Here is a 25,757-nt window from a genome sequence, read left to right on the forward strand (position 1 = left end):
AACTGGATAATTGTCTGAAGAGAAGATTTTACAGGGCTACATGGGACAGGCAGACGAGTGGGACTAGCTGAGTTGCTGTTGCAGAGAACCGACACAGAGACAATGGGCAGAATTGTCACAGATTTGCACTAAGTACGGTAGCAGGCAGGTAAAACGATGTTCACCTGTTGGCTGCAATGGTGGCTTCTCACGCAGTATCATCCCAAGCCTGCCGCATTAATTATGCATTCCCAGGAAACACTTCCATGACGGGTGGGCTCTTATTCGCCACACCATTACCTAGCCACTTCATCACACCGGGCACATTTAAAGTGCAGCGACGTGCACCCGTCTCATTGTTTCCAGCCCAGAACTGCCGCACGGAAGACAGGATGGCCCTGGAAGGCAAAAAGGCTGCAGCTCCCCCGCTTCAGTGACACATCCCTCAGGCATCTTTTGAAAGCCGTGGAGGCCCGCTGTGATGTCGTCTACCCCCGCTCTGGCCGCAGGAGGGGTGGCAGCATCATCAATCCAGCATGGGAGGCGGTGGCAGTGGTGGTTAGTGCCAATGCCCTGCAAAAGAGGACATCCACCCAGTGCCGCTACAGGATAAATGGTGTCATCTGTTCTGTCAGCGTAAGTCACTCTCCTCATCACTCTCAACTCACACTCACAAACCCATCACACATCCACAGGGATCTCACACCTCAAGGGACAACATCACTAACTCTCACACACACCCTCACACCTCCATCAGGCTCATATCCTCTGGAGCTCGTGTTCTCATCCTGTCCATGGCTCCGCTCACCACACAAACATTCCACGCAGTGCCATGTGTCCTGCTCACACTCTATCTGTTTTCATGCAGGAGAAGCTGGCTCACAACAGCAAGGAGTGGTCCCAGACTGGGAGTGGAGTGGCCCACATTAGGCCCCTCACTCATTTTGAGGAGCGTGCCATCTTGCTGACTGGTGATGATGTGGACCGTGCCTGCAGCGATGGTGAGGTCAGCAGCGAACACCTTCGCGAGGATCCAGCACCACATCACCCCTTTCTCAACTGTGAGTGCTCTCTCTCTCTAACCTGCTTTTGACTCTACTGCCATGCACTAATTACCTCTACTTTGGTTCACAGGGAGCACTGCCAAGAGACCGATACCCTCAGCTAGCCAGTCCCCCTGCTCCATCCACATCCTTACCTCCAGCCAAGAGGACACCTTCTCTACTGAAGAGCTAGAAATAAGCAGCCTGGAAGACCCGTCACAGCGCTTACCCATACCCTCCACCAGCACAGAGACACACACCTCAGTGCAACCTAGATACAGAGCAGGCTTGGGTTCACAATCTGGTGGTCACTGGACGGACACGTGTCTGCAGCAGCAGGAGGCAGGTTCAGCTGAGCTGCCTGGCACTCAGAGGACCGCTGAGGAAGAGGCATCTGTGAGGCCCGAGTCAGATTACGAGCCTCTGGATTCGGCCTTCCAGTCAACGTGGGAAGTCAGCAGGTGGGGGAACATCACACAGAGCTATTGGAAGCCCTCAACAGAGTGGCACCCAAGTCATAGGAGTGTGTCCGCCTGCTCGCTGATCAAGTGGTGTCCACGTGTGCGTGTATGAAGGTCTCCATGGGGAGGATGGCGGATGCCATGGTGACCCTGGTCCAGCAGAACACGGAGATGTGTGCAGACCTGCACTCCGCTGTGGGAGCCATGGGTGAGTTCCTGCAATGGCAATGCGAGAGGGAAACGGAGCACTTCGACATCCCTCCAGGTGCTCCTTCCCCTCGAGGAGGAAGGGCGCGGCCACTGGGCACCCGAAGGGAGGAGGAGCGGCTACTGGACATCCCGGGGCCATCCATTCAGGAATCTCAGAGGCTGCCCTCTCCCTCCGAGTCCCCTTTGCCGGTGACCCCCTCAACCTTGTCCTCTGTCACCACAGAGGGAGCAGCTGGCGAACAAGTGATTCTGGAGGGAGAAGTGTGTGTGTGGCAGGGCCTTTGAGAGCCTTGTACAAGCACTCTCCCACGCACGCGGATCCTTCACGTATCATCCTAACATCAACGTCCTGAGCATTTTCAATGCTGCCCGCTGGGGTTCGCTTTCAGTTGTCTATCTGAGCTGACCGGCATCTCCACCCACCCACTGATCACACTCCCATGCAGCACCTGATCTCCCCCACCATGACTCTCATTTCACTTTCGATTTAGACAACATGGTCTGGATTCAGTTTATCGTGTGCTCCCCTATCTCTTCCCCCCCACCCCCAGTCACCCATTTCCTTTCGCCCGTCACTTTTGACCACCCCCACCCTTGACATCACCTTCCACCTCCCCTCCGTGACCTACCAGCCACAACCCTTTCCTTCTGGGGATGTCCAGGTGAATGTGTACATTCCCTTCTTTCCCGAAAATCCCACCCCCATCCACATTCACTTCCCCGATCTCCTCCTTCCCACCCCCAGGGTCCGTGTCAGCCTCCGAGTCCCCACCAACCACGCTCGCCTTCCCTTCTACTGATACCATCGCTCCCTTACCCTCCCATCCCACTGCCTCACTCTACCCTCGGTCATTCTCACCATTCCCTCGTACCATGCTCACCCTCAGTTCGCTCTCCAGGAGGCAGTCATGGATTCATCAGGGCCCTCCCTTGCATAATCACACAGACAGCCTATCCTCTGGACCCCTTCCCCTCTATGAACCCTTCATCCCTCTGGACCCCTTCCCCCCTTGGAACCCCTTCCTCCACCGGACTCTCACTCACCCCAACCCCCGGCTTAGTTCTTCCCCTTTCCTGGCTCTTTCAGACACCCTTACTTCTTCAGTGACTCTTAGCCTTCCCCTGTGACTCTTTCCTCCAGCCTTAGTTCTTCCTCCGCCCTTAGTCTTTCCCCCCTTCCCAACTCCTTCCTCCACCCTTACTTCTACCTCCAGCCTTAATCCGGGCCCTCTCCACACTCCTTCATCCCCAAGGGCTCCCTCCCCTCTCCACATTCCTTCTCCCCTCCAAACTCCTTCCCTTACACCTTCCACCCCCATTACGCATACCTCTCCAGTTGCCGTCTTCTGTGGTTACCCCTCCTTTCCCCGTACTCCCTCCCCTGCCCCAACCTCTGCCCCCGACAACTTCATTCCCTCCCTCCCAACCTTACCCCATCCTAACAACTTCATTCCCCAACACCCCTAACCTCACCCCATCTTGACACCTCTTCCTCTCCCAGTCAATTTCTCTCCACCCCCCACTGACCATCATCCATTGTGAGCAGACCCTCAATGATAACTTTCCAACTTTCGTGAGCTGCTTCATGGCAGAGCCATGTCCATGAGAAGCATGACATGGACATTCCTCCAGTGTGCCATTGCTGTCGGACTCCAGCATCTTCTGCTCCTCGGATGTCCGCAATGTGAGCAAGGCCCTGGTGGTAAGTCCCGACTTCTGCACGTCACACTTGTCAAGGCGTGTCTTGCGCCGGCGAGCAATCACACCAAAGTGGGTGGATGATTTAGTGGGGGGGGATGATTCCTCCGGGCTGGCCATATAATGATATGCTGATCTACGACAATGAGGTTCCCAATGTCTGAAGGTGGGAAACACGGCCCGCCATCAACGGGCTGAGCAGACGATCGCAAACTGGTTTCATGTTGTGAAACCGATTTTTGGACCTCTCACCATATTGTCCGCTCACGCCAGGGGGCACGGACGATTCCGCCTAATGTGCTGATTGGCCTCATTCTGTGCTGCAACCTTTCCATGATTCTAGTATAGACACATTCAAGGAGCTTGATAAACGTACAAGGAAGAAAGAATCTGAAGGTTACCCTGATTGTGTTTTTCTTTTATTCATTCATGGGACGTGGGTGTTGCTGACTGGGCCAGAATTTATTGTCCATCCCTAATTGCCCTTGAGAAGGTAGCGGCGAGCTGTCATCTAGAACCTCTGCAGTCCATGTCATGTAGGTACACCCACAGTGCTGTTAGGGAGGGAGTTCTAGGATTTTGACCCAGTGACAGTGAAGGAACGGTGATATATTTCCAAGTCAGGACGGTGAGTGACCTGGAGGGACTCTTCAAGGTGGTGGTGTTCCCATGTATCTGATGTTCTTGTCCTTCTAGATGGTAGCAGTCATGGATTTTGGAAGGTGCTGTCTAAGCAGCCTTGTTGAGTTCCTGCAGTGCATCTTGTAGATGGTACACCCTCCCACCACTGTGCATCGGTACTGGAGGGAGTGAATATTTCTAGATCGGGTGCCAGCCAAGCGAGCTACTTTGCTGGCACCCGATGGTGTCAAGCTCCTTGAGTGTTGTTGGAGCTGCCCTCATCCAGGCAAGTGGAGAGTATTCCATCACATTCCTGACTTGTGCCTTGTAGATGGTGGGCAGGCTTTGGGGAGTCAGGAGGTGAGTTATTTGTCGCATGGTTCCTAGCCTCTGACCTGCTCTTGTAACCACAGTATTTATATGGCTAGTCCAGTTCAGTTCATGGTCCATGGTAACCCCCAGGGATGTTGATAGTGGGGCATTCAGTGATAGTAATGCCATTGAACATCAAGAGGCGATGGTTATATTCTCTCTTGTTAGTGATGGTCATTGCCTGGCACTTGTGTGGCATGAATGTTACTTGCCACGTGTCAGCCCAAGCCTGTATATTGTCCAGGTCTTGCTCATTTGGGCACAGGCTGCTTCAGTATCTGAGGAATCGCGAATGGTGCTGAACATTGTGCAATCATCATTGAACATCCTCACTTTTGACCTTATGATGGAAGGAAGATCATTGATTAAATAGCTGAAGATGGTTGGGCCGAGGACACTACCCTGAGGAACTCCTGCAGTGATGTCCTGGAGCTGAGATGACTGACCTCCAACAACCACAACCATCTTCCTTTGTACTAGGTATGACTCCAATCAGTGGATAGTTTTCCCTCGATTCCCATTGACTCCAGTTTTGCTCGGGCTCCTTGATGCCACACTCAGTCAAATATGACCTTGATATCAAGGGCAGTCACTCTCACCTCACCTCGGGAGTTCAGCTCTTTTGTCCATGTTTGAACCAAGGCTGTAATGAGGTCAGGAGCTGGGTGGCCCTGGCAGAACCCAAACTGGGCATCAGTGTGCAGTTTATTGCTAAGCAAGTGCTGCTTGATAGCACTGTTGATGACCCCTTCCATTACTTTACTGATGATTGAGAGTAGACTGATTGGATAGGATGGATTTGTCCTTTTTTTGGTGTACAGGACATACCTGGGCAATTTTCCACATAGCCGGGCAGATGCCAGCGTTGTAGCTATACTGGAACAGCTTGGAAAGTTCTGCAGCACAAGTCTTGAGTACTATTGCCAGAATATTGTCAGGGTCCATAGCCTTTGCAGTATCCAGTGCCTTTAGTCGTTTCTTGATATCACGTGGAGTGAATTGAATTGGCTGAAGTCTGGCAGCTGTGCTGCTGGGGACACCCGGAGGAGGCCGAGATGGATCATCCACTTGGCACTTCTGGCTGAAGATTGTAGTAAATGCTTCAGCCTTATATTTTGCACTGATGTGCTGGGCTCCCCCATCATTCAGGATGGGTGTATTTGTGGAGCCTCCTCCTCCAGTGAGTTGTTTAATTGTCCCTCTTCATTCACGACTGGATGTGGCAGGCCTGCAGAGCTTAGATCTGACCAGTTGGTTGTGGAATTGCTTAGCTCTGTCTATCACTTGCTGCTTATGCTGTTTGGCATGCAGGTAATCCTGTGTTGTAGCTTCACCAGGTTGACACCTCATTTATAGGTATGTCTGGTGCTGCTCCTGTCATGCCCTCCCGCACGCTTCATTGAACACGGGTTGATCCCCTGGCTCGATGGTAATGGTAGAGTGGGGGATATACCGGGCCATGAGGTTACAGATTGTGTTCGGGTACAATTCTGCTGCTGATGGCCTACAGCGCCTCATGGATGCCCAGTCTTGAGTTGCTGGATCTATTTGAAATATATCCCATTTAGCACAATGGTAGTGCCACATAACACAATGGAGGGCATCCTCAATGTGAAGACGAAGTTTTGTCTCCACAAGGACTATGTGATGGTCACTCCTACCAATACTGTCATGATCAGACGCATCTGCGGCAGGCAGGTTGGTGAGGATGAGTTCAAATATGTTTTTTCCTCTTCTTGGTTCCCTCACCACCTGCCTCAGTCCCAATCTAGCAGCTATGTCCTTTAGGACTTGGCCATCTCGGTCAGTAGTGGTGCAACCGTGCCACTCTTGGTGATGGACATTGATGTCCCTACCCAGAGTATATCCTGTGCCCTTGCCACCCTCAGCGCTTCCTCCAAGTTGTGTTCAACATGGAGGAGCACTGATTCATCAGCTGAGGGAGGGCAGTACGTGGTAATCAGCAGGAGGTTTCCTTGCCCATGTTTGATCAGATGCCTTGAGACTTCATGGGGTTTGGAGTCGATGTTCAGGACTCCCAGGGCAACTGGGAGTACCAAATACACTGTCGGAACTCACCAAGACTCCTTAGGCAGCACCTTCCAAACTCACAACCACTACCATCTAGAAGGACAAGGGCAGCAGATAGATGGGAAGACCGCCACCTGGAAATTCCCCTCCAAGTCACTCACCATCCTGACTTGGAAATATATCGCCATTCCTTCACTGTCGCTGGGTCAAAATCCCAGAACTCCCTTCCTAACAGCACTGTGGGTGTACCTACACCAAATGGACTGCAGCAGTTTAAGAAGGCAGCTCACCACCACCTTCTCAAGGGCAATTAGGGATGGGCAATAAATGCTGGCCCAGCCAGCGAATCCCACATCCCGTGAATGAGTAAAAAAAAATCCCTCCTGACTATATACCACTGCACCACCACCTCTGCTGCTTCTGTCCTGCCGGTGGGACAGGACATACCCAGGGATGGCGATGGTGGTGTCTGGGACATTGGTGAGAATTTTCGGCTCGGTGGGTGGGCGCCATCAGTGGGCCCGGGAGCAGTCGGGAAATGGAGTGTCGACTGCGATTGGCCCCCGACGGCGATTTCACGCTGGCTAGTCAATGAATGGTCAGCCAGCGTGAAGCATGCGCTGAAACGCTCAGCGCTGCCGGGGTGGGGGATGGAGGAGGGTGGGCTATAAAATCAGTGCAGGCGTGGGTGAGTGCTGACAGAAAGCTCCCTGATGGTCGGGAGCTGCAGACCTGAAACCCAGGGAATAAAGTTTTTAAAATCAGGAAAAACATGTCCAAGCATCACAATCAGGCACCTGAACATATAGATAATAAAAATGGTGCCCCCAGGTTGCTTTTTTAATTTTATTTAAATACGGAAACCTCATCCGGCCCTTGAATGGGGTTTGATGAAAAATGCAATGGCTGCCTGGCCAATTCACCCATCCACTAACCGTAAGGTTGGACGGGCCACATAAAATGACAGGCAATTGCTCCGTTAATGGGCTTCAGTGCCCTCTTCCTGAGCGCAGGATGACGTTGGGACGCTCACCCGACATCATCTCGTGTGGTTTCACACCTGATCGGGTTGGGCACACGCCTGCCCAATCAGGGTAAATTTCAGCCAATTGTCTGTAAGGTATGATTCCATGAATATGACCTTGTCAGGCTGTTGCTTGTCTCATTTGTGGGATAATGCTCCCAATTTTGGCACCAGCCCCCAGAGGTTAGTCAGAAGGACTCTGGAGGGTCAGCATTGCCATTTCAGAGGGCATTTTAAGAGTCTGTGGGTCTGGAGTCACATGTAGGTCAGGCCAGGTAAGGACAGCAGATTTCCTTCCCTTAAGGACATTTGTGAACCAGATGGGTTTTTACAACAATCGACAATGGTTTCACGGTCATCATCAGACTTTTAATTCCAGATTTTTGTTGAATTCAAATTCCACAATCTGCCATGGTGGGATTCAAACCCAGGTCTCCAGAGCATTACCCTGGGTCTCTGGATTACTAGTCCAGGGACAATACCACACCGTCACCCCACAACACTTGTGTGATTAAGAAGGGTGTGAGGAGGCTTTGTGTGAAACATAAACACCAACATAGATGGGCAGGCCAAATAGCCTGTTTCTGCGCTGTAAGTTCCATGCAAAGCCTGCCAGCAGGGAACAAAAACACTATACCGCATTTCACATCCTCAGGTCATTACAGCCAAGGAATTAATGAGAATCATGCTCTTTCCTCACACTCTCACTCCCACCCACACTCTCTCTCAACTCCTACACTCTCTCTACCCATCCCACACACTCTTCCCCCCAATCCCCACATTCTCTGTTCCCCACGCCCACACACTCTCTCTCCACCCCGCCACACTCTCTCCTTCCACAAACTCTCTCTCAACCCCACACTCTATCTGCCCCCCACACTCTCTCACCCGCCCCACTCTCTCCCCACCCAACACTCTCTCACCCGCCCCACACTCTCTCCCCACCCAACACTCTCTCACCCACCCCACACTCTATCCCCCCCACCCCACACTCTCTTTCCCCCCAACACTCTCACCCACCACACACTCTGTCCCCATCACACTCTCTCCCCCCAAACTCACTCTACCCCACCAACTCTCTCTCCCCGCCACTCTTTCCACTTCATTCTCTTTCTCCCCCCACACACTCTCTCTCCCCCAACACATTCTCTCTCCCCCAACACATTCTCTCTCCCCCAAACACTCTCTCACCCACACACTCTCTCTCTCCCCCCAACATTCTCTCTCTCCCCCCAACATTCTCTCTCTCCCCCCAACATTCTCTCTCTCCCCCCAACATTCTCTCTCCTCCTCCCACATTCTATCTCACCGATACTCTCTTTCTCCCCACACACTCGCTCTCTCCACCACACTCTCTCTCCCCCTACACTCTGCCCACAACACTCTCTCTCCCTTTCTCTCTTCCCACCACACTCTCTCTTCCCCTACACGCTCTCTCCCCCCACACCCTCTTTCACTACACTCCCTCTCTGCCCCACACACACTCTCTTTCTCTCTCCCTCCCACACCCTTGCTCCACCTACACTCTCCCCCCAACACTCCCTTCTCGCACTCTTTCTTCCTCCCCACACACTCTCTCTCCTAACACTCTGTCTCTCCCCACCCAAGCTCTGTCTCCCTGCCACACTTCCTCTCCCCCCACATTCTCTGTCCCGCGAACTCTCTCTTCCCCCACACACCCTCTCCCCTCCAAACTCTTTCTCCTTCCCGCATTCCCTGTCTCCCGCACTCCCTCTCCCCCCAAACCTCTCTCCCACACCTCTCTTCCCCAAATGCTCTCTCCCCCTCTCCCACTCTCTCTCCCCCAACCCCCACACTCTTTCTCCTCCCCACACACTCTCTCTCTCTCCCCACTCTATCCCCCACCCAACACTCTCTCTGCCCCACACGCTCTCTCTACCCCCAAACTCACTCTCCCCCCACACTCTACCCCCAATATTCTCCCCCTTCCCACACACTCAGTCTCCCCCCACACTCTCTCCCCCCAAACTCTCTCTCCCTCCCACACTCTTTCCTCTCACACACTCCCCCCTCCGCCCCCCACTCTCTCTCCCCCACCCCCCCACTCTCTCTTCCCCACCCCACCACTCTCTCTCCCCCACCCCCTCACTCTCTCGACCCCCCCGCCCCCTGAAACCCCCACCCCCACCCCCTGCCCCCCACTCTCTTGACCCACCCCGCCCCCCCCACACCCCTGCCCCCCCACTCTCTCGACCCACCCCGCCCCCCCCATACCCCCCCGCCCCCCACTCTCTCGACTCCCCGCCCCCCCACTCTCTCGACCCCCCCCACTCTCTCGACCCCCCCCTGCCCCCCACTCTCTCGAACCCCTCGCCCCCCACTCTCTCGAACCCCCCGCCCCCCACTCTCTCGACCCCCCCGCCCCCCACTCTCGCGACCCCCCGCCCCCCACTCTCTCGATGCCCCCCTACTCTCTTGACGCCCCCCACTCTCTCGACCCCCCCCTGCCCCCCACTCTCTCGACCGCCTCCCGCCCCTCACTCTCTCGACCGCCTCCCGCCCCTCACTCTCTCGACCCTTCCCCCGACACACCCCCGGCAAACCCCCACCGAGCCCCTGCCTCGACCCCCCACACCCTCCCCCCAACTCTCTCGGCCCCCGCTTCCCCCCTCTTGACTCACCCCACTGACCCATCCCCACACTCTCTCTCTCTCACACAGCCTCCAATCAATCAATCATTTGGACGCCGCTCGGCGCCGCTCTGGCTGCCTTGCGTCGGCTCGAGCCCTGGACCTTCCCACTCTTTGCTGCTCGTCCAATCAGAGGCTGGTTTCTCTCTGGATTTGCTGCTGAGAGGCTCACTAGGGGGGAGCCAGTCTGTGATTGGATGAGCAGCTTGACAACATTTTTCAAATATAAGTCAGTTGAATGTCCAGTAGGTTTGGCAGGCTGCGTGATATTGGACAAGCTTTTAAACAGAAGGTGCTGGAGTGGCACTCCGGTGCGCTCAGCAGCACTACACCCGGTCTCCCACCCAGTCTAATGACACATTTCTGCTCCGGCCAGGAATGGAGGCTTCCCTTACCTGGTATAAACAATGTGGAGACAATCTCGGGCTGGGTCAGTGTGTCCACTTTAACATGTTGAAAGGCCTTAGATCTTGTACTTTGAAGATGGCTGGAGGGAAAAGAGAACTGAGTGTGAGAACGAAAGCGGCTTGATAGAAGCAGCTGGTTCAGGAAGGCCCTCACTCATTGGGCAGAGAATTCAGTTCGGTCAAACAACCAGTACAGACACTGGAAATGTACAGCACTGGGAATAATCAGCACTGGGAATGATCACAGAGAATGAAGAGCAGTGGGAATGATCAGCGTTGGGAATAATCAGCACTGGGAATAAACAGCACTCTGAATGATCACTGGGAATAACCAGCACTGGAAATGAACAGCACTGGGAATGATGACTGGGCATGATCGGCACTGGATATGAACAGGACTGGGAATGATCAGCACTGGGAATGATCAGCACTGAAAATGAACAGCACTGGGAATGATCAGCACTGGGAATGAACAACATGGATTGAACAGCACTGGGAATGATCAGCATTGGAAATGAACAGCACTGAATGATCAGCACTGGGAATGATCAGCACTGAAAATGAACAGCACTGGGAATGATCAGCACTGGGAATGAACAACACTGGGAATGATCACAGGGAATGAACAGCACTGGGAATGATCACAGGGAATGAACAGCACTGTGAATGGTCAGCACTAGGAATGGTCAGCACTGGAAATGAACAACACTGGGAATGATCACAGGGAATGAACAGCACTGGGAATGATCAGCACTGGAAATGAACAGCACTGGAAATGAACAACGCTGGGAATGAAAAGCACTGCAAATGGTCAGCACTGGGTATAAACAGTACTGGGAATGGTCTGCACTTGGTATAACCACTACTGGGAATGGTCAGCGCTAGGAATGGTAAATACTGGGGATGGTCACAGGGAATGAACATCACTGGGAATGAACATCACTGGGATTGAACAGTGCTGGGAATGACCAGCACAGGGAATAGTCAGCACTTGAAATGGTCAGCACTGGGAATGAACAGCACTGGGAATGGTCACTGGACATGGTCAGCACTGCAATGAACAGCACTTGGAATGGACAGCACTGGGAATGGACAACATTGGGAGTAAACGGCACTGGCAATGGTCAGCACTGGGAATGAACAGCATTGGGAATGGACAGCAATGGGAATGAATAACACTGGGAATAGACGGCAATGGGAATGCACAGTACTGGAAATAGTCAGCACTAGGAATGAACAGCACTGGGAATAGCCAGCACTGGGAATGAACGGCATTGGGAATGCACAGTACTGAGAAAGGGACAGCACTGGGAGTGAACAGCACTGGGAATGGTCAGCACTGAGAATGGTCAGCACTGGGAATGAACAGCATTGGGAATGGACAGCAATGGGAATGAACAGCACTGGAAATGGTCAGCACTGGGAGTGAACATCACTGGAAGTGTTCAGGGCTAGTAGTGGGCAGCACTGGAAATGAACAGCACTGGGAATGGTCATTGGACATGGTCAGCACTGGAATGAACAGCAGTGGGAATGGACGGCACTAGGAATGCACAGTACTGGGAATAGTCAGCACTAGGAATGAACAGCACTTGGAATGACCAGCACTGGGAAAAAGTGGCACTGGGTATAGCCAGCACTGGGAATGAACAGCACTAGGAATAGTCACTGGACATGGTCAGCACTGGAATGAAACGCACTGGGAATGGTCAACACTGGGAAGGGACAGCACTGGGAAGGGACAGCACTAGGAATGGTCACTGGACATGGTCAGCACTGGAATGAACTGCACTGGGAATCGACAACACTAGAAATGGTGAGCACTGGGAGCGAACAGCATGAGGAATGATCAGCTCTGGTAATGAACAGTATTGGGAATAGTCAGCACTAGGAATGAACAGCACTGGGAATAGTCAGCATTAGGAATGAGCAGCACTGGGAATGAACAGCACTGGAAATGCCCAGCACAGGGAATGGACAGAAATGGGAATGGATGGCACTGGGAATGCACAGTACTGGGAGTAGTCAGCACTGGGAGTGAACAGCACTGGAAATGGTCAGTACTGGGAACAGTCAGCACTGGAAATGATCAGCACTGGGAACAGTCAGCACTGGAAATGGCCAGCACTGGGAACAGTCAGCACTGGAAATGAACAGCACTGGAAATGGTCAGTACTTGGAACAGTCAGCACTGGGAATGAACAACACTGGAAATTGTCAGCACTGGGGACGGTCAGCACTGGGAGCGAACAGCACAGGGAATAATCAGCACTGGGGACGAACAGCACTGGGAATAGTCAGCATTAGGAATCAACAGCACTGGGAATAATCAGTACTGGGAATGATCATGGCTGGGAATGAACAACACTGGGAGTGAACAGCACTGGGAATGGTCAGTACTGGGATTGAACAGCACTGGGATTGAACAGCACTGGGAATGGTCAGCACTGGGAATGAACAGCACTGGGAATGGTCACAGGGACTGGTCAGCGCTAGGAATGAATAGCACTAGAAATGAATGACACTGGGATTGGTCAGCACTGAGAATGAACAACACTGGGATTTGTCCGCACTGGGACTGAACAACAATGGGCATGGTTACAGGAAATGGTCAGCACAGGGAATGGTCAGGTACAGGTAATGATCATTATTAGAAATTATTTGTACAGAGAATTGTCTCAGGGAACAGTCCGTCCCAGGAAACATAGAAAATAGGAGCAGGAGTAGGTCATTTGGCCCTTCAAGCCTGCTCCGCCATTCAAAATGATCATGGCTGATCCTCCATCTCAACACCATATTCCTGTGCTCTCCCCATACCCCTTTATGCCTTTAGAGTCCAGAAATCTATCTATTTCCTTCTTAAGTATATTCAGTGACTTGGCCTCCACAACCGTCTGTGGTAGAGAATTCCACAGGTTCACCACCCTCTGAGTGAAGATGTTTCTCCTCACCTCAGTCCTGAATGATCCACCCCGTATCCTGAGACTGTGACCCCTTGTTTTAGACTCCCCCGGAGCCAGAGGAAACATCATCCCTGCATCCAGTCTGTCAATCCCTGTCAGAATTTTTCAATTTCAATAAGATCTCCTCTCATTCTTCTAAACTCCAGTGAATACAGGCCTATTCGGCCCAATCTCTCCTCATACAACAATCCTGCCATCCCAGGAATCAGTCTGTTGAACCTTCGCTGCACTCCCTCTATGGCAAGTATATCCTTTCCAAGGGAAGGAAACCAAAACTGCATGCAATACTCCAGGTGTGGTCTCAGCAAGGCCCTGTACAACTTCAGTAAGACATCCTTGCTCCTGTACTCAAGTCCTCTCGCATGAAGGCCAACATACCCTTTGCCTCCTTAACTGCTTGCTGCACCTGCATGCTTGCTTTCAGTGATTGGTGTACAAGGATACCCAGGTCCTTTTGTACATCAACATTTCTCAATCTATCACCATTTAAGTAATATTCTGCCATTCTGTTTTTCCTATCAAAGTGGATATCTTCACATTTATCCACGTTATGCTGCATCTGCCATGTATTTTACGACTCTCTCAACCTTTCTAAATCGCCTTGAAGCCTCTTAACACCCTCCTCATTGCTCACATTCCCACCAAGTTTCATATCGTCAGCAAACTTGGAAATATTACATTTGGTTCCCTCATCCAAATCCTTGATATGTATTGTGAATAGCTGGGCCCTAGCACTGATCCCTGCAGCACCCCACTAGTCACCGCCTGCCACTCCAAAAAAGACCCATTTATTCCTACTCTTTGTTTCCTGTCTGCTAACCAATTCTCAATCCATGCAAATATATTACCCACAATCCCACGTGCTTTAACTTTACACACCAACCTCTTATGTGGGTCTTTATCAAAAGCTTTCTGAAAATCCAAATACACCACATCCACTGTTCTCCCACATCTATTCTGCTAGTTGCATCTTCAAAAAACTCCAGCAAGTTTGTCAAACATAATCCATGTTGACTTCGTCTAATCCCATTGATATGTTCTGAATGCCCTGTTATCACATCCTTTATAACAGGCTCCAGCATTTTCCCTGCTCCTGATGTTAGGCTAACCGGTCTGTAATTCACTTTTTTCTCCCTCCCTCCTTTTTTAAATCGTGGGGTTACATTTGCCACCCTCCAATCTGCCGGGACTGTTCCAAAATTTACAGAATTTTGGAAGGCGACAACCAACACATCCACTATTTCCATGGCCACCTCCTTTAGTACCCTGGGATGTAGATTATCAGGCCCTGGGAGCTGTCAGCTTTCCGTCCCATTAATTTCTCCAGCACTACTGTTTTTGTTATTAAATTTCCTTCAATTCCTCCTTCTCACTAGACCCTTGGTTCCCTAGTATTTCTGGGAAGTTATTTGTGTCTTCCTCTGTGAAGACAGAACTAAAGTAATTGTTTAATTGCTCTGCCATTTCCTTGTTCTTTGTTATAAATTCTCCCATTTAGGACCTACATTTATCTTCACTAATCTTTTTTTTCAAATACTGATAGAAGCTTTTACGGTCTGCTTCTATGTTCCTTGCAAGTTTACTCTCACACTCTATTTTTCTCCTCTTAATCAATCTCTTGGTCCTCCTTTGCTGAATTCTAACCTGCTCCCAATCCTCAGGCTTGCTACTTTTTCTAGCAACTTTACATGACTCCTCTTTGGATCGAATACTATCTTTAATTTATTTTGTTAGCCATGGTTGGGTTGCTTTGCCTGTTGTGTTTTTGCACCAGAAAGGAATGTATAACTGTTGCAATGCATACATTCATGCCTTAAATATTTTAATGAAGTTCCCCAATCTATTTTAGCCAACTCACGCCTCATACCTTCATAGTTTCCTTTGTTTAGATTTAGGACCCTAGTTTCAGATCAAAATACTTCACTTTCCATCCTAATGAAGAATTCTATCATGTTATGGTCACTGTTCCTTAAAGGACCCCACACAACAAGATTATTAATTAACCCCTTCTCATTGCACGATACCAAATCTAGGATAGCCTGTTCCCTAGTCAGTTCCTTGACATACTGGTCTAAAAACCATCTCGTACACACTCCAGAAATACATCTGCCACAGTATTATTGCTAATTTGGTTTACCCAGTCTATATGTAGATTAAGGTCACCTATGCTTAATGTAGCACTCTTGTTACATGTATCTCTAATTTCCTGTTTAATGTTGTCCCCTATTTTATCACTACTGTTTGGAGGCCTATAGACAACTCCCACTAATGTTTTCCACCCTTTGTTGCATCTTCACTCCACCCAGGCTGATTCTAGATCTAGGCAAGAATTTTCCCATCAGCGAGCGGGGGCAGGGCCCGCTCACCGACGCGTGAAATGACGCGGAATGACGTCTGGCGGAACTCCCGATGTCATCCTGCATCACTTGCATTTTCAGGTCAGTGGGGGTGCAGCCGAGCCAGCTGTGTGCCCGCTGACCTGTCAACGGCCTATTGAGGCCATTCAAAAACCAATTAAAGCAATTAGTGGACCCGCCCGTACAACCTTAAGGCTGGCGGGCAGGTCGGGAGCGCTAGTGGCCTCTTGAAAAAGCATGAAACCTCATCCACGGGCGGGATGAGGTTTCATGACTGAATTTAAAAATTAAGATTAACTTTTACTTAAAGCTATGTCCATGTCCCAACTCATGTGACATTGTCACATGAGGGGACATGGATGGTAAATGTAATTTTCCAAAGAATAACTTTTTCATTTTGGGAACCGATCTCCCTGAGGCAGCACTTAGTCTCAGGGAGATCAGAGTGCACTTCCGCATTTGCCATTTCCCCCACCCGCACAGGGAGCGCACAGCACTTTCGTGCGGACGTCACGCTGAGCGGGCCTTAATTGGCCCACCCACGATAAATGGCGGTGCGCCCCCGATTGGGGGTGCTGATCGGAGGGCCGCCCGCCCACACCTACTCCCGCGCTTCCCCCTCAATTTTCTGAACCAATATCCTCTCTCACTTTCGCACTGATTTCATCTTTAACTAACAATGCCACGCCATCTCCTTTTCCTTTTTGCCTGTCCTTCCTAAATACTGAGTGCCCTTGGATATTCAGTACCCAGCCTTGGTCACCCTGCAGCCATGTCTCCGTAATCGCAATCATATCGTACCCATTTACATCTATTTGCACTGTTAATTTGCCTAAGTTATTGCGAATGCTCCATGCATTCAGATACAGTGCCTTTAGACTTGTCTTTTTAACATTTTTACACATTCTTTTTGTACTATGGCCCTATTTGCTACTAATCTTTGTTTCCTCTGCCTTCTACTTTTCCTTTCTACTTTTCTGTCTTCCATTTCTCTCTTTGTTTCCCTCTCGTGTCTCCCCACTCTGGTTCTCATTGCCCTGCCAATCTAGTTTAAACCCTCCCCCCAGTACTAGCAGATACCCCTTTGAGGATATTGGTCCAGGTACTGCTGGGTGCAACCTGTCCAGCTTGTACAGGTCCCATTTTCCCCAGAATCAGTCTCAATGTGTCAGGAATCTAAATCCCTCCCTCCTGCACCATCTCTCCAACCACACATTCATGTGGTCTATTTTCCAATTCCTGATCTCGCTAGCATGTGGCACTGAGAGTAATCCTGAGATTACTATCTTTGAGGTCCTGCTTCTTAATTTATTTCCTGGCTCCCTATATTCTACTTTCAGGACCTCATCCCTATACCGTTGGCAGCAACATGGACCATGGCCTCTGGCAGTTCACCCTCCCCCTTCAGAATGTCCTGCAGCTGCTCAGTGACATCCTTGACCCTGGCACCAGGGAGGAAACATACCATCCTGGTGTCACATCTGCGGCTGAACAAACATCTATATGTCTCCCTTACGATAGAATCCCCTCCCACTCTTTATCCCCCACTCTGTGCAGCTGAGCCACTCATGCTGCCTCGGACCTGGCTCTTGCTGCATTCTCCTGAGAAACCATCACCCCCAGCAGTATCCAAACTGAAAATCTGTTGGAGAGAGAGGTGGACCCAGGGTTCTCCTGCACTGCCTGTCTAGTGTGTTTTTACTCTGTCTGGCAGTCACCCATTCATTTCCTGCCTGCGCACTCTATACCTGCGGTGTGACCGCCTCACTGTACATGCTATCCACTAAAATCTCATCCTTGCTGGTTCTCCACAGTGACTCTAGCCACAGCTCCAGCGCTGAAACTTGGATTTCGAGTAGCTGCAGGTGGAGAGACTCTCTGCACACATGGTCGCCCTGGACACTGGAGGTGTCCCTGACTTCCCACATCAGACAGGAGGAGAATTCCACTTGGCTGAGCTGCCCTGCCATGAGTTACCCGTAAATTACTCCCTTTACTTTTATTTCCTCTCATTTAGAGAATATTAAGGACAAAAGAAATACTAAAGAGGCCCTACTTACCAAGGCCGCCTCTCTTCTTACTGAGGAAAGGTAGAAAATGTAAGGATCACCTCCTTCCCTCTTCACTAAACTCCCTCTCTCACCAAACCCCAAATGAAGCACTCTAATGCAGCCCAAAGCAGCACTCCAGCGCAAACAAAAGCAGCATGTAGATGGCTTGCTTTTATGCCGACTAAATCTAGCGCCTGAAAACCTATTTAAGCCAGTTAATTAATTTACTTACTGAAGCTGCAAGCAGAGCCTGTATAACCCCTGTTTTCACAGAATCACAGAATCAAATAGTGCAGAAGAGGCCGTTCAGCCCACTGAGTCTGCACTGACACATGAGAAACACCTGACCAGCTACCTAATCGCCTTTACTAGCACTTGACCCATAGCCTTGAATGTTATGACGTGCCAAGTGCTCATCCAGGTACTTTTTAAAGGATGTGAGGCAACCCACCTCCACCACCTTCCCAGGCAGTGCATTCCAGACCGTCACCACCCTCTGGGTAAAAAAGATTTTCCTCACATCCCCCCTAAACATCCTGCCCCTCACCTTGAACTTGTGTCCCCTCGTGACTGACCCTTCAACTAAGGGGGACAGCTGCTCCCTATCCACCCTGTCCATGCCCTCATAACCTTGTATACCTCGATCAGGTCGCCCCTCAGTCTTCTCTGCTCCAATGAAAACAAGCCAAGTCTATCCAACCTCTCTTCATAACTTAAATGTTTCATCCCAGGCAACATCCTGGTGAATCTCCTCTGCACCCCCTCTAGTGCAATCACATCCTTACTGTAATGTGGCGACCAGAACTGCACATAGTACTCCAGCTGTGGCCTCATCAAGGTTCTATATAACTCCAACATGACCTCCCTACTTTTGTAATCTATGCCTCGATTGATAAAGGCAAGTGTCCCATATGCCTTTTTCACCAACCCACTAACATGCCCCTCCACCTTCAGAGATCTATGGACACACACGCCAAGGTCCCTTTGTTCCTCAGAACTGCCTAGTGTCACGCCGTTCATTGAATACTTCCTTGTCAAATTACTCCTTCCAAAGTGTATCACTTCACACTTTTCAGGGTTAAATTCCATCTGCCACTTATCTGCCCATTTGACCATCTTGTCTATATCTTTTTGTAGCCCAAGACACTCAACATTACTGTTAACCACCCGACCAATCTTTGTGTCATCCGCAAACTTACTAATCCCACCCCCCAACATATTCATATATGTCGTTTATATAAATGACAAATAATAGAGGACCAAGCACAGATCCCTATGGTACGCCACTGGACACTGGCTTCCAGTCACTAAAGCAGCCTTCTGTCATCACCCTCTGTCTTCTACAACTAAGCCAATTTTGAATTCACCTTATCAAATTATCCTGTATCTCATGTGCCTTTGCCTTCTTTATAAGTCTCCCATGTGGGACCTTGTCAAAGGCTTTGCTGAAATCCATATAAACTACATCAAATGCACTACCCTGATCTACACACCTGGTCACCTCCTCAAAAAATTTAATCAAATTTGTTAGGCATGACCTCCCTCTGACAAAGCCATGCTGACTATTCCTGATCAAACCTTGCCTCTCCAAGTGGAGGTAGATTCTCTCCTTCAGAATTTTCTCCAATAGTTTTCCTACCACTGATGTGAGACTTACTGGTTTGTAGTTCCCTGGCTTATCTCCTCAACCCTTCTTAAATAACGGAACCACATTAGCTGTTCTCCAGTCCTCTGGCACCCACCCTGTGGCCAGAGAGGAATTAAAAATTTGGGTCAGATCCCCTGCAATCTCCTCCCTTGCCTCCCTCAGCAGTCTGGGACAGTTTTAAAGCTGGACTAAAACTCACCTTCTCCCAATCCAAACAGCAACTTTTAGTTAGTTGTTAAATTAAAGAAAGATTAGAGTTTAGATAGAAATTAACCCTTAAGAGTCCCTCTCTCACTAAACTCCAACTGAAGCACTCTAATGCAGCGCAAAGCAGCATTCCAGTGCAGACCTCCAGTCTCACCCGTTCTCACGCTCCTTCAATTCTCTGGCTCCGCTTTCAGTCTCGACCCTTCTCGTGCTCTTTTAACTCTCCAGCTCCGCTCTCAGTTTCACCCTGCCTTGCGCTCTTTTAGTTACTGACTCCACTCTCCAATGGTCAGTACAGAGCAAAGTACAAGTCTGGTACTGCTGGTTAACAGTCAGGTTGTTTTGATGGGTATTTTTTCTGCTCAGTCTGTGCTGAAGTTTGCTATTGGGGTTATTATATTGATGCCATTGTGAGACACTAGCATACAATAGAGGTTGTGAATGGCAGTGTGATGTGGGAAGTTGTGTGTGAGTGAGGAATCACACCAATCCCTGCCTCAGGTCCACGCCTGTGAGAGTAGTTGCTGGGTACTATAGAGGAGTGGGAGCATGCAGACTGCTCTGTGTACAGTTGGGTTGAGATGCGCAATCCTAAAAAGCCTCCTCTTTCAACCGATATAAAACAGGAATTAAGATGCAGAATATCAGGCTGCCTTGAATCCATACACAGAGCAGGAGAAGAAATTTGACAGATTGCTAGTGACATGTCACTTACTTCTTCCATTGTTCCTCACTCTCCCAAAACTCATACACAACGAAGGTGAATCCATCTGGTAACCTCACGGCCGTAACACTGAGGAGGAGAAGATAGATTAGAGATCATGTTGTCCAAATCCACCTAATGCCATCAAACACCCTCTGAACAAGCACTCAGCACTGGCAATGGTTAGTGCAGGGAATTGGCAGCACTGAGAACAGTCAGTACTGGGAATGATCAGTAAAGAGAATGGTAAGGGGATTTGAGTGCAGGGGTAAAGGTGTCTTGCTGCAATTGTATAGAGCCTTGGTGAGACCTCACCTGGAGTATTGCATACTGTTTTGGGCTCCTTATCTAAGGAAGGATATACCTGCCATAGCAGGAGTGCAATGGAGGTTCACCACTCTGATCCCCGGGATGGTGGGAGTGTCCTATGAGGAGAGATTGGGGAAACTGGGCTTGAATTCTCTACAGTTTCGAAGAACGAGAGGTGATCTCATTGAAACTTGCAATTCTTACCAAACATGACAGGCTGGATGTGGATAAGATGTTTTCCCCTGGCTGGTGAGTCTAAAACCAGGGGACACAGTCTCAGGATAAGGGGCAGGCCATTTAAGACTGAGATGAGGAGGAATTTCTTCACTCAGAGGGTGGTGAATCTTTGGATTTCTCTACCCTAGAGGGCTGTGAAGGCTCAGTCATTGAGCATGTTCAAGACAGAAATTGATAGATTTCCAGACATTAATGGCATCAAGGGATATGGGGATAGCGAGGGAAAGTGGTGTAGAGGTAGATGATCAGCCATGATCATATTGAATGGTGGAGCAGACTTGACGGGCCGAATGGTCTACTCCTATGTTCCTATGGTCGGTATTGGGAACAATCGGTATCGAATATGCTCAGCACATGGAATGGTCAGTATTGAGGAATGGTCAATGGATCTTCTAACTGAGATTGTGAGATTCCTCAGGGTGCAGGACCATTGACACTGAAAGAGGGAGATACCTGTTGAATGATTTGATCCAATGATTTGTATATCTCTAGCTCCCGGAAAACCTTCTCTTAATGGAGTTCCCATCTGATATCTCACCCAAAGCTCAGTCTAAGTGATCGAGCCAGGAGAGTGAGTGTTACTGGCTGTTGAAGCATTAGAGCAAAGCCCAACAGCCATGCTAGCAAAGTTTCCAGCAGGAGTTGTTAGATGGTGTTAGGAAGCATGTGCTCTCGGTGGGTGAGACCCGGGTGAAGGACTGTATCTGTGAATATTGGTGTCCCTAATGAGGCAACTGGGTCACCTCAATCGAACAGCAACCCCTCTCACGTGAGATCAAACTGTTCAGAGTCTTCATATGGTCCATTCAGTTTATCTCACAGCTTCCCTCTGCTGTGAGGAAAAGATGCAACACTTCAATGCAACTAACCCTTAAATATGTGTTAAATATGTATAAAATTATGTTGAAGGGTCATGCGGACTCGAAGCGTTGGCTGTGTTCCTCTCCGCAGATGCTGTCGGACCTGCTGAGTTTTTCCAGGTATTTTTGTTTTTGCCTTAAATATGTGGACTCACTGGAAGCAGTCTTGTTGTACTGACACATCTTTCAGATATTGCTTCAGGGAGCAGCCAAACTCTCCCAGTTGCTTCTGTCCGACGGCCATGTGTTGGCGAACAAGGAAAAGGTGCTGGAGAGAAAGAGCAGGAAAGTGGAACAAGGGTAAGCCACGGGTTTCAGTGTCATCAGAAAAAGACGAGTGAGAGAGGGAGAGAATGAGAGGGATGTTAGGGGGTCAGCAGGGAGGAGAGGAAAATAGCACCAACATCCTATTAAGAATTCATTACACAGATAGGATTGCAGAACAGAGGATGGGATAGCTCCCACTCCTGCCTCCCAATTGCCCATTCACCAAAGATTTTGACTGAAGGCCTCAGTAAACAAAAGCATTTCACGGTGAAAAATCTCTGCTTCATTTGAATTTATTTCCAGGTCTTGGCTGGGATTGTCCTGCCCAGCATCCTCCCTTGTTTCAACATTTGATGGACAGTGTGGAGGGGGTTTTATTCCAGTACAAAAACAAAATATTAAAGATACTGGAAATGAGACAAGTAATGAATCAAAAGACGTGCTGAGAATATTCTAACCCAGAAAGCTAGTTGAAGAAGGGTAGAATTGGAGCCGATCTTTAGTTGACATTTTTACGTTTATTTACAGAGTTGCACATTGTGAGCATACACCTCCGAACCCCAACAACCAGTTTTAGTCTCTAGCTATTTATAAGTCAAGTGAATCCCCAATTAATGCCCACCAGCTGCATACAATTAAAAAAATATAATATACAATTACCAGATCCCTTTCTCTCCCCTTAAATAAAAATTAAAGTTAGTATATACAATCAAAATTTTAAAACAAATTAAGTGAAAAATCTTCATATTCTGTACAAAGCATTATATTGTGAGACATCCCTTCTTTAGGACCCCAAGCAGTTCCTTTGCACACACCGTTCCTTTGTATAAAATAACCAGTTCATGACTTGGGTCTAACCATTTAATTCTAGAGATTCCCTTTCTGTCCAATATTTGTTTCAAGCCAGCAACCTTGAATTTCTGTAATCTTTGCTCACTCTCATTTTTTATAGAGTTTATATGATCCCACAATGAATGATTACCTAAAAATATTGAATACAAACTTCAGTGCGCCCCTTGTACAGAATCTCACTTAGGTACTTGACAAATACAACCCTATATCCACTGTCAACCCAAGACCCAAAGTTTCAGCAGACAAATTACTTTTAACAATATTTTTATGTTCTTAGCTTCCCAAGGTTAAGGACAATATTTTCCATTTTCATCCAAAAGAAATATTATGAAACCAGCTGTGCTAGAATACCCATGAAGATTAGCATTGAAACCTTGCTAAAAATGACTAGTTTAATCTTCTTTGTGTAATATAATGATGGAAACTTAAGTACGTAGTTCTCCAGGTTTTTTAAAATATGTTTTATTTGACATCAAACGTTATCGAGTTTGCCATCTAGAAGGACAAGGGTAGCAGAGGCATGGGCAAACTGTCCTCATGTTCCCCTCCAAGCCACACTCCATCCTGGCTTGGAACTAAATCACCATCCCTTCACTGTTGCTGGGTAAAAATCCTGGAATTCCCTTCCTAACAGGACTGCAGCGGTTCAAGAAGGCAGCTCACCATCACCTTCTCAAGGGCAATTAGGGATGAGCAATAAATGCTGGCCCAGCCAGCGACACCCACACCCCGTGAAAAAAGGATATTTCATCGTAGTATTTACCTCCAAAGCTAGCATCTGGTCTAGTCTGAGTTACAATCCAGCTCAATTGACCAATCAAGCTTTACAATTGTTGTCTCTTCTTTAGATATAACATCATCTTTCTGTGAGGACCTAGTATGTTTAACCAGGATAGGAGTAACACTCACTGAATAGGATTGTTGATCTAAAGCTATTCCAGACCTACATTGCTTAATATCTAAACCAATTTTTTCAAATTTCCTCGAACCTGACTCCCAATTTTAAATTCTGTTCAAATCTTATTAATAACACATTTCTCAAATTCCACCTGTTACGGATGCTGGACTTCACAAGGGGGTTGTGTTATAAAATATTTCCTTTAGCCTAAGGTAAAATTGAGAATTCTGAAAGCAGCCCAGCTCAGAGACAAGCCCATGTGATCTGGTAGCCAGGGAGAATAACTCAAACAGAAATCTATTGAAATTGAGTGACAGTTTACACCTTAACACAGTAACTCACAGAAAAAGGAAAGCTGCTTCCTGAGACATGGGGAGAGACAAGATAGATACAGCTGTGTGGAAAAACAAAGCAGCCACTACTATGGAGAAGCAGAAGGACTGATTTTTTTTTATAACAAAGCGGGATGCTTGTGAGAGTGTTTTCTGTTCAAAAGGAGACAGAACAGATGAAACATTTGGGGATTTAGAGAACAAGAAGCCGCCGAGGTGAGCCTTACTGGCGAAAGTCAGATCTGAAAGACTCAGGCTGAGTGGAACGATTTTTGAAGGACACTGGAAGTTTCAACCAATGTGGCAGGGAGAAGTGAGCCTGCTGGAGAGCTGTGGGTCATGGAGGGAAAGTTCCTGTAATGCCATGTATCTGTCAGAAGTACAGCGCAAGGCATTGGGGGCTGGCTCGTGACCCAGCATCAAACACACCTCCCAATTCTCACCTCCAGTGCAAAACTCTGCCCCCAAATCTCCTGAATCACATTCTACATCTGATTTTACACAATGCCTCCAAGTGCTCTGATTTTCTCTGAAATCTCAGCCTTGATGAAAGTCTGTTTTCCTGCATTGAAATGTGCAGAAAAAAAAGGTGATAGATTTTTAATCTTCTGGAGCAGGAGGTCTATCTTACAGCATGAAAAGTAATTGGGATTTTGCCCTTACACTAATTGAAAAGCTATATATCATTCAGGCATCTGGAGGAAATTATTTGCTTGAACTGCCCATGCCTGGACAGTTGTCAACTTGCAGTCTGGTTGATAAACTAAAATTTTATTCAGCATTTCATTGGTATGATTCCTTTCACAAAGTCCATTGATGAAAGGACTTTCGGCTGTGGTATTTATCACCATTTATGGGACTATATAAATCACCACTGAATTCACCAATGGTGAACACTCCTCCATTGTCAGTCAGGAACTTTGTTGGTGTCCCACATCCAGTCTCAATCCACTTTTTTCACGGCTTTGTGTACAGTAACTATTTTGTCTTTACTAAGTACCATAGAAAGATTAAATCCGGCCGGCAGGTCTATAAAATGTAGAACATATCTGTCTTTGTCCCATACCTTTAGATAAATGACAACTACCCCGTTAAAGGCATGTGTCAGTGGAAGACTTGCAATAGGACATGATGGCATCCTCCAATACTTTCTTTAGAAATTTCACTGGTGTAGAGAAATAGAGGGACCTCAGAGTGAATGTCCACAGATCCCCGAAGGTAGCGGGACAGGTTGATAAGGTGGTGATGAAGGCATATGGAATCCTTTCCTTTATTAGCCCATGTGTAGAATATAAGAGCAGGGAGGTTATGCTGGAACTATATAAATCATTAGTCAGGCCGCAACTTGAGTACTGCGTGCAGTTCTGGTCACCTCATTACAGGAAGGATGTCATTGCATTAGAGAGGGTACAGAGGAGATTTACGAGGATGTTGCCAGGACTGGAAAATTGCAGCTATGAGGAAAGATTGGATAGGCTGGGGTAGTTCTCCTCGGAACAGAGGAGGCTGAGGGGTAATTTGACTGAGATGTACAAAATTGTAAGGGGCTTGGATAGAGTGGATGGGAAGGTCCTAT

At 48.6% G+C, this 25,757-nt stretch overlaps 1 protein-coding gene across 3 annotated transcripts in view; it reads right to left on the reverse strand.

Moving 5' to 3' along the window:
* The window catches only part of necab2 (N-terminal EF-hand calcium binding protein 2), a 183,454-nt gene that overhangs the window by 23,103 nt on the left and 134,594 nt on the right, over window positions 1-25,757 (reverse strand). For 2 of the 3 annotated variants that reach the window (XM_078542944.1, XM_078542941.1), the window contains 3 exons: window positions 21,988-22,100; window positions 20,439-20,516; window positions 10,486-10,577 (listed from right to left, as the gene is read on the reverse strand). In XM_078542944.1, the coding sequence (XP_078399070.1) occupies window positions 10,486-10,577; window positions 20,439-20,516; window positions 21,988-22,100 (283 nt within the window). The remainder of the gene's footprint in view (window positions 1-10,485; window positions 10,578-20,438; window positions 20,517-21,987; window positions 22,101-25,757) is intronic. The other variant, XM_078542942.1, reaches the window with a different exon arrangement.

The sequence above is a fragment of the Cetorhinus maximus genome, chromosome 6, assembly GCF_964194155.1.
Source record: "Cetorhinus maximus chromosome 6, sCetMax3.hap1.1, whole genome shotgun sequence".
In the NCBI taxonomy this organism is placed as follows: domain Eukaryota; kingdom Metazoa; phylum Chordata; class Chondrichthyes; order Lamniformes; family Cetorhinidae; genus Cetorhinus; species Cetorhinus maximus.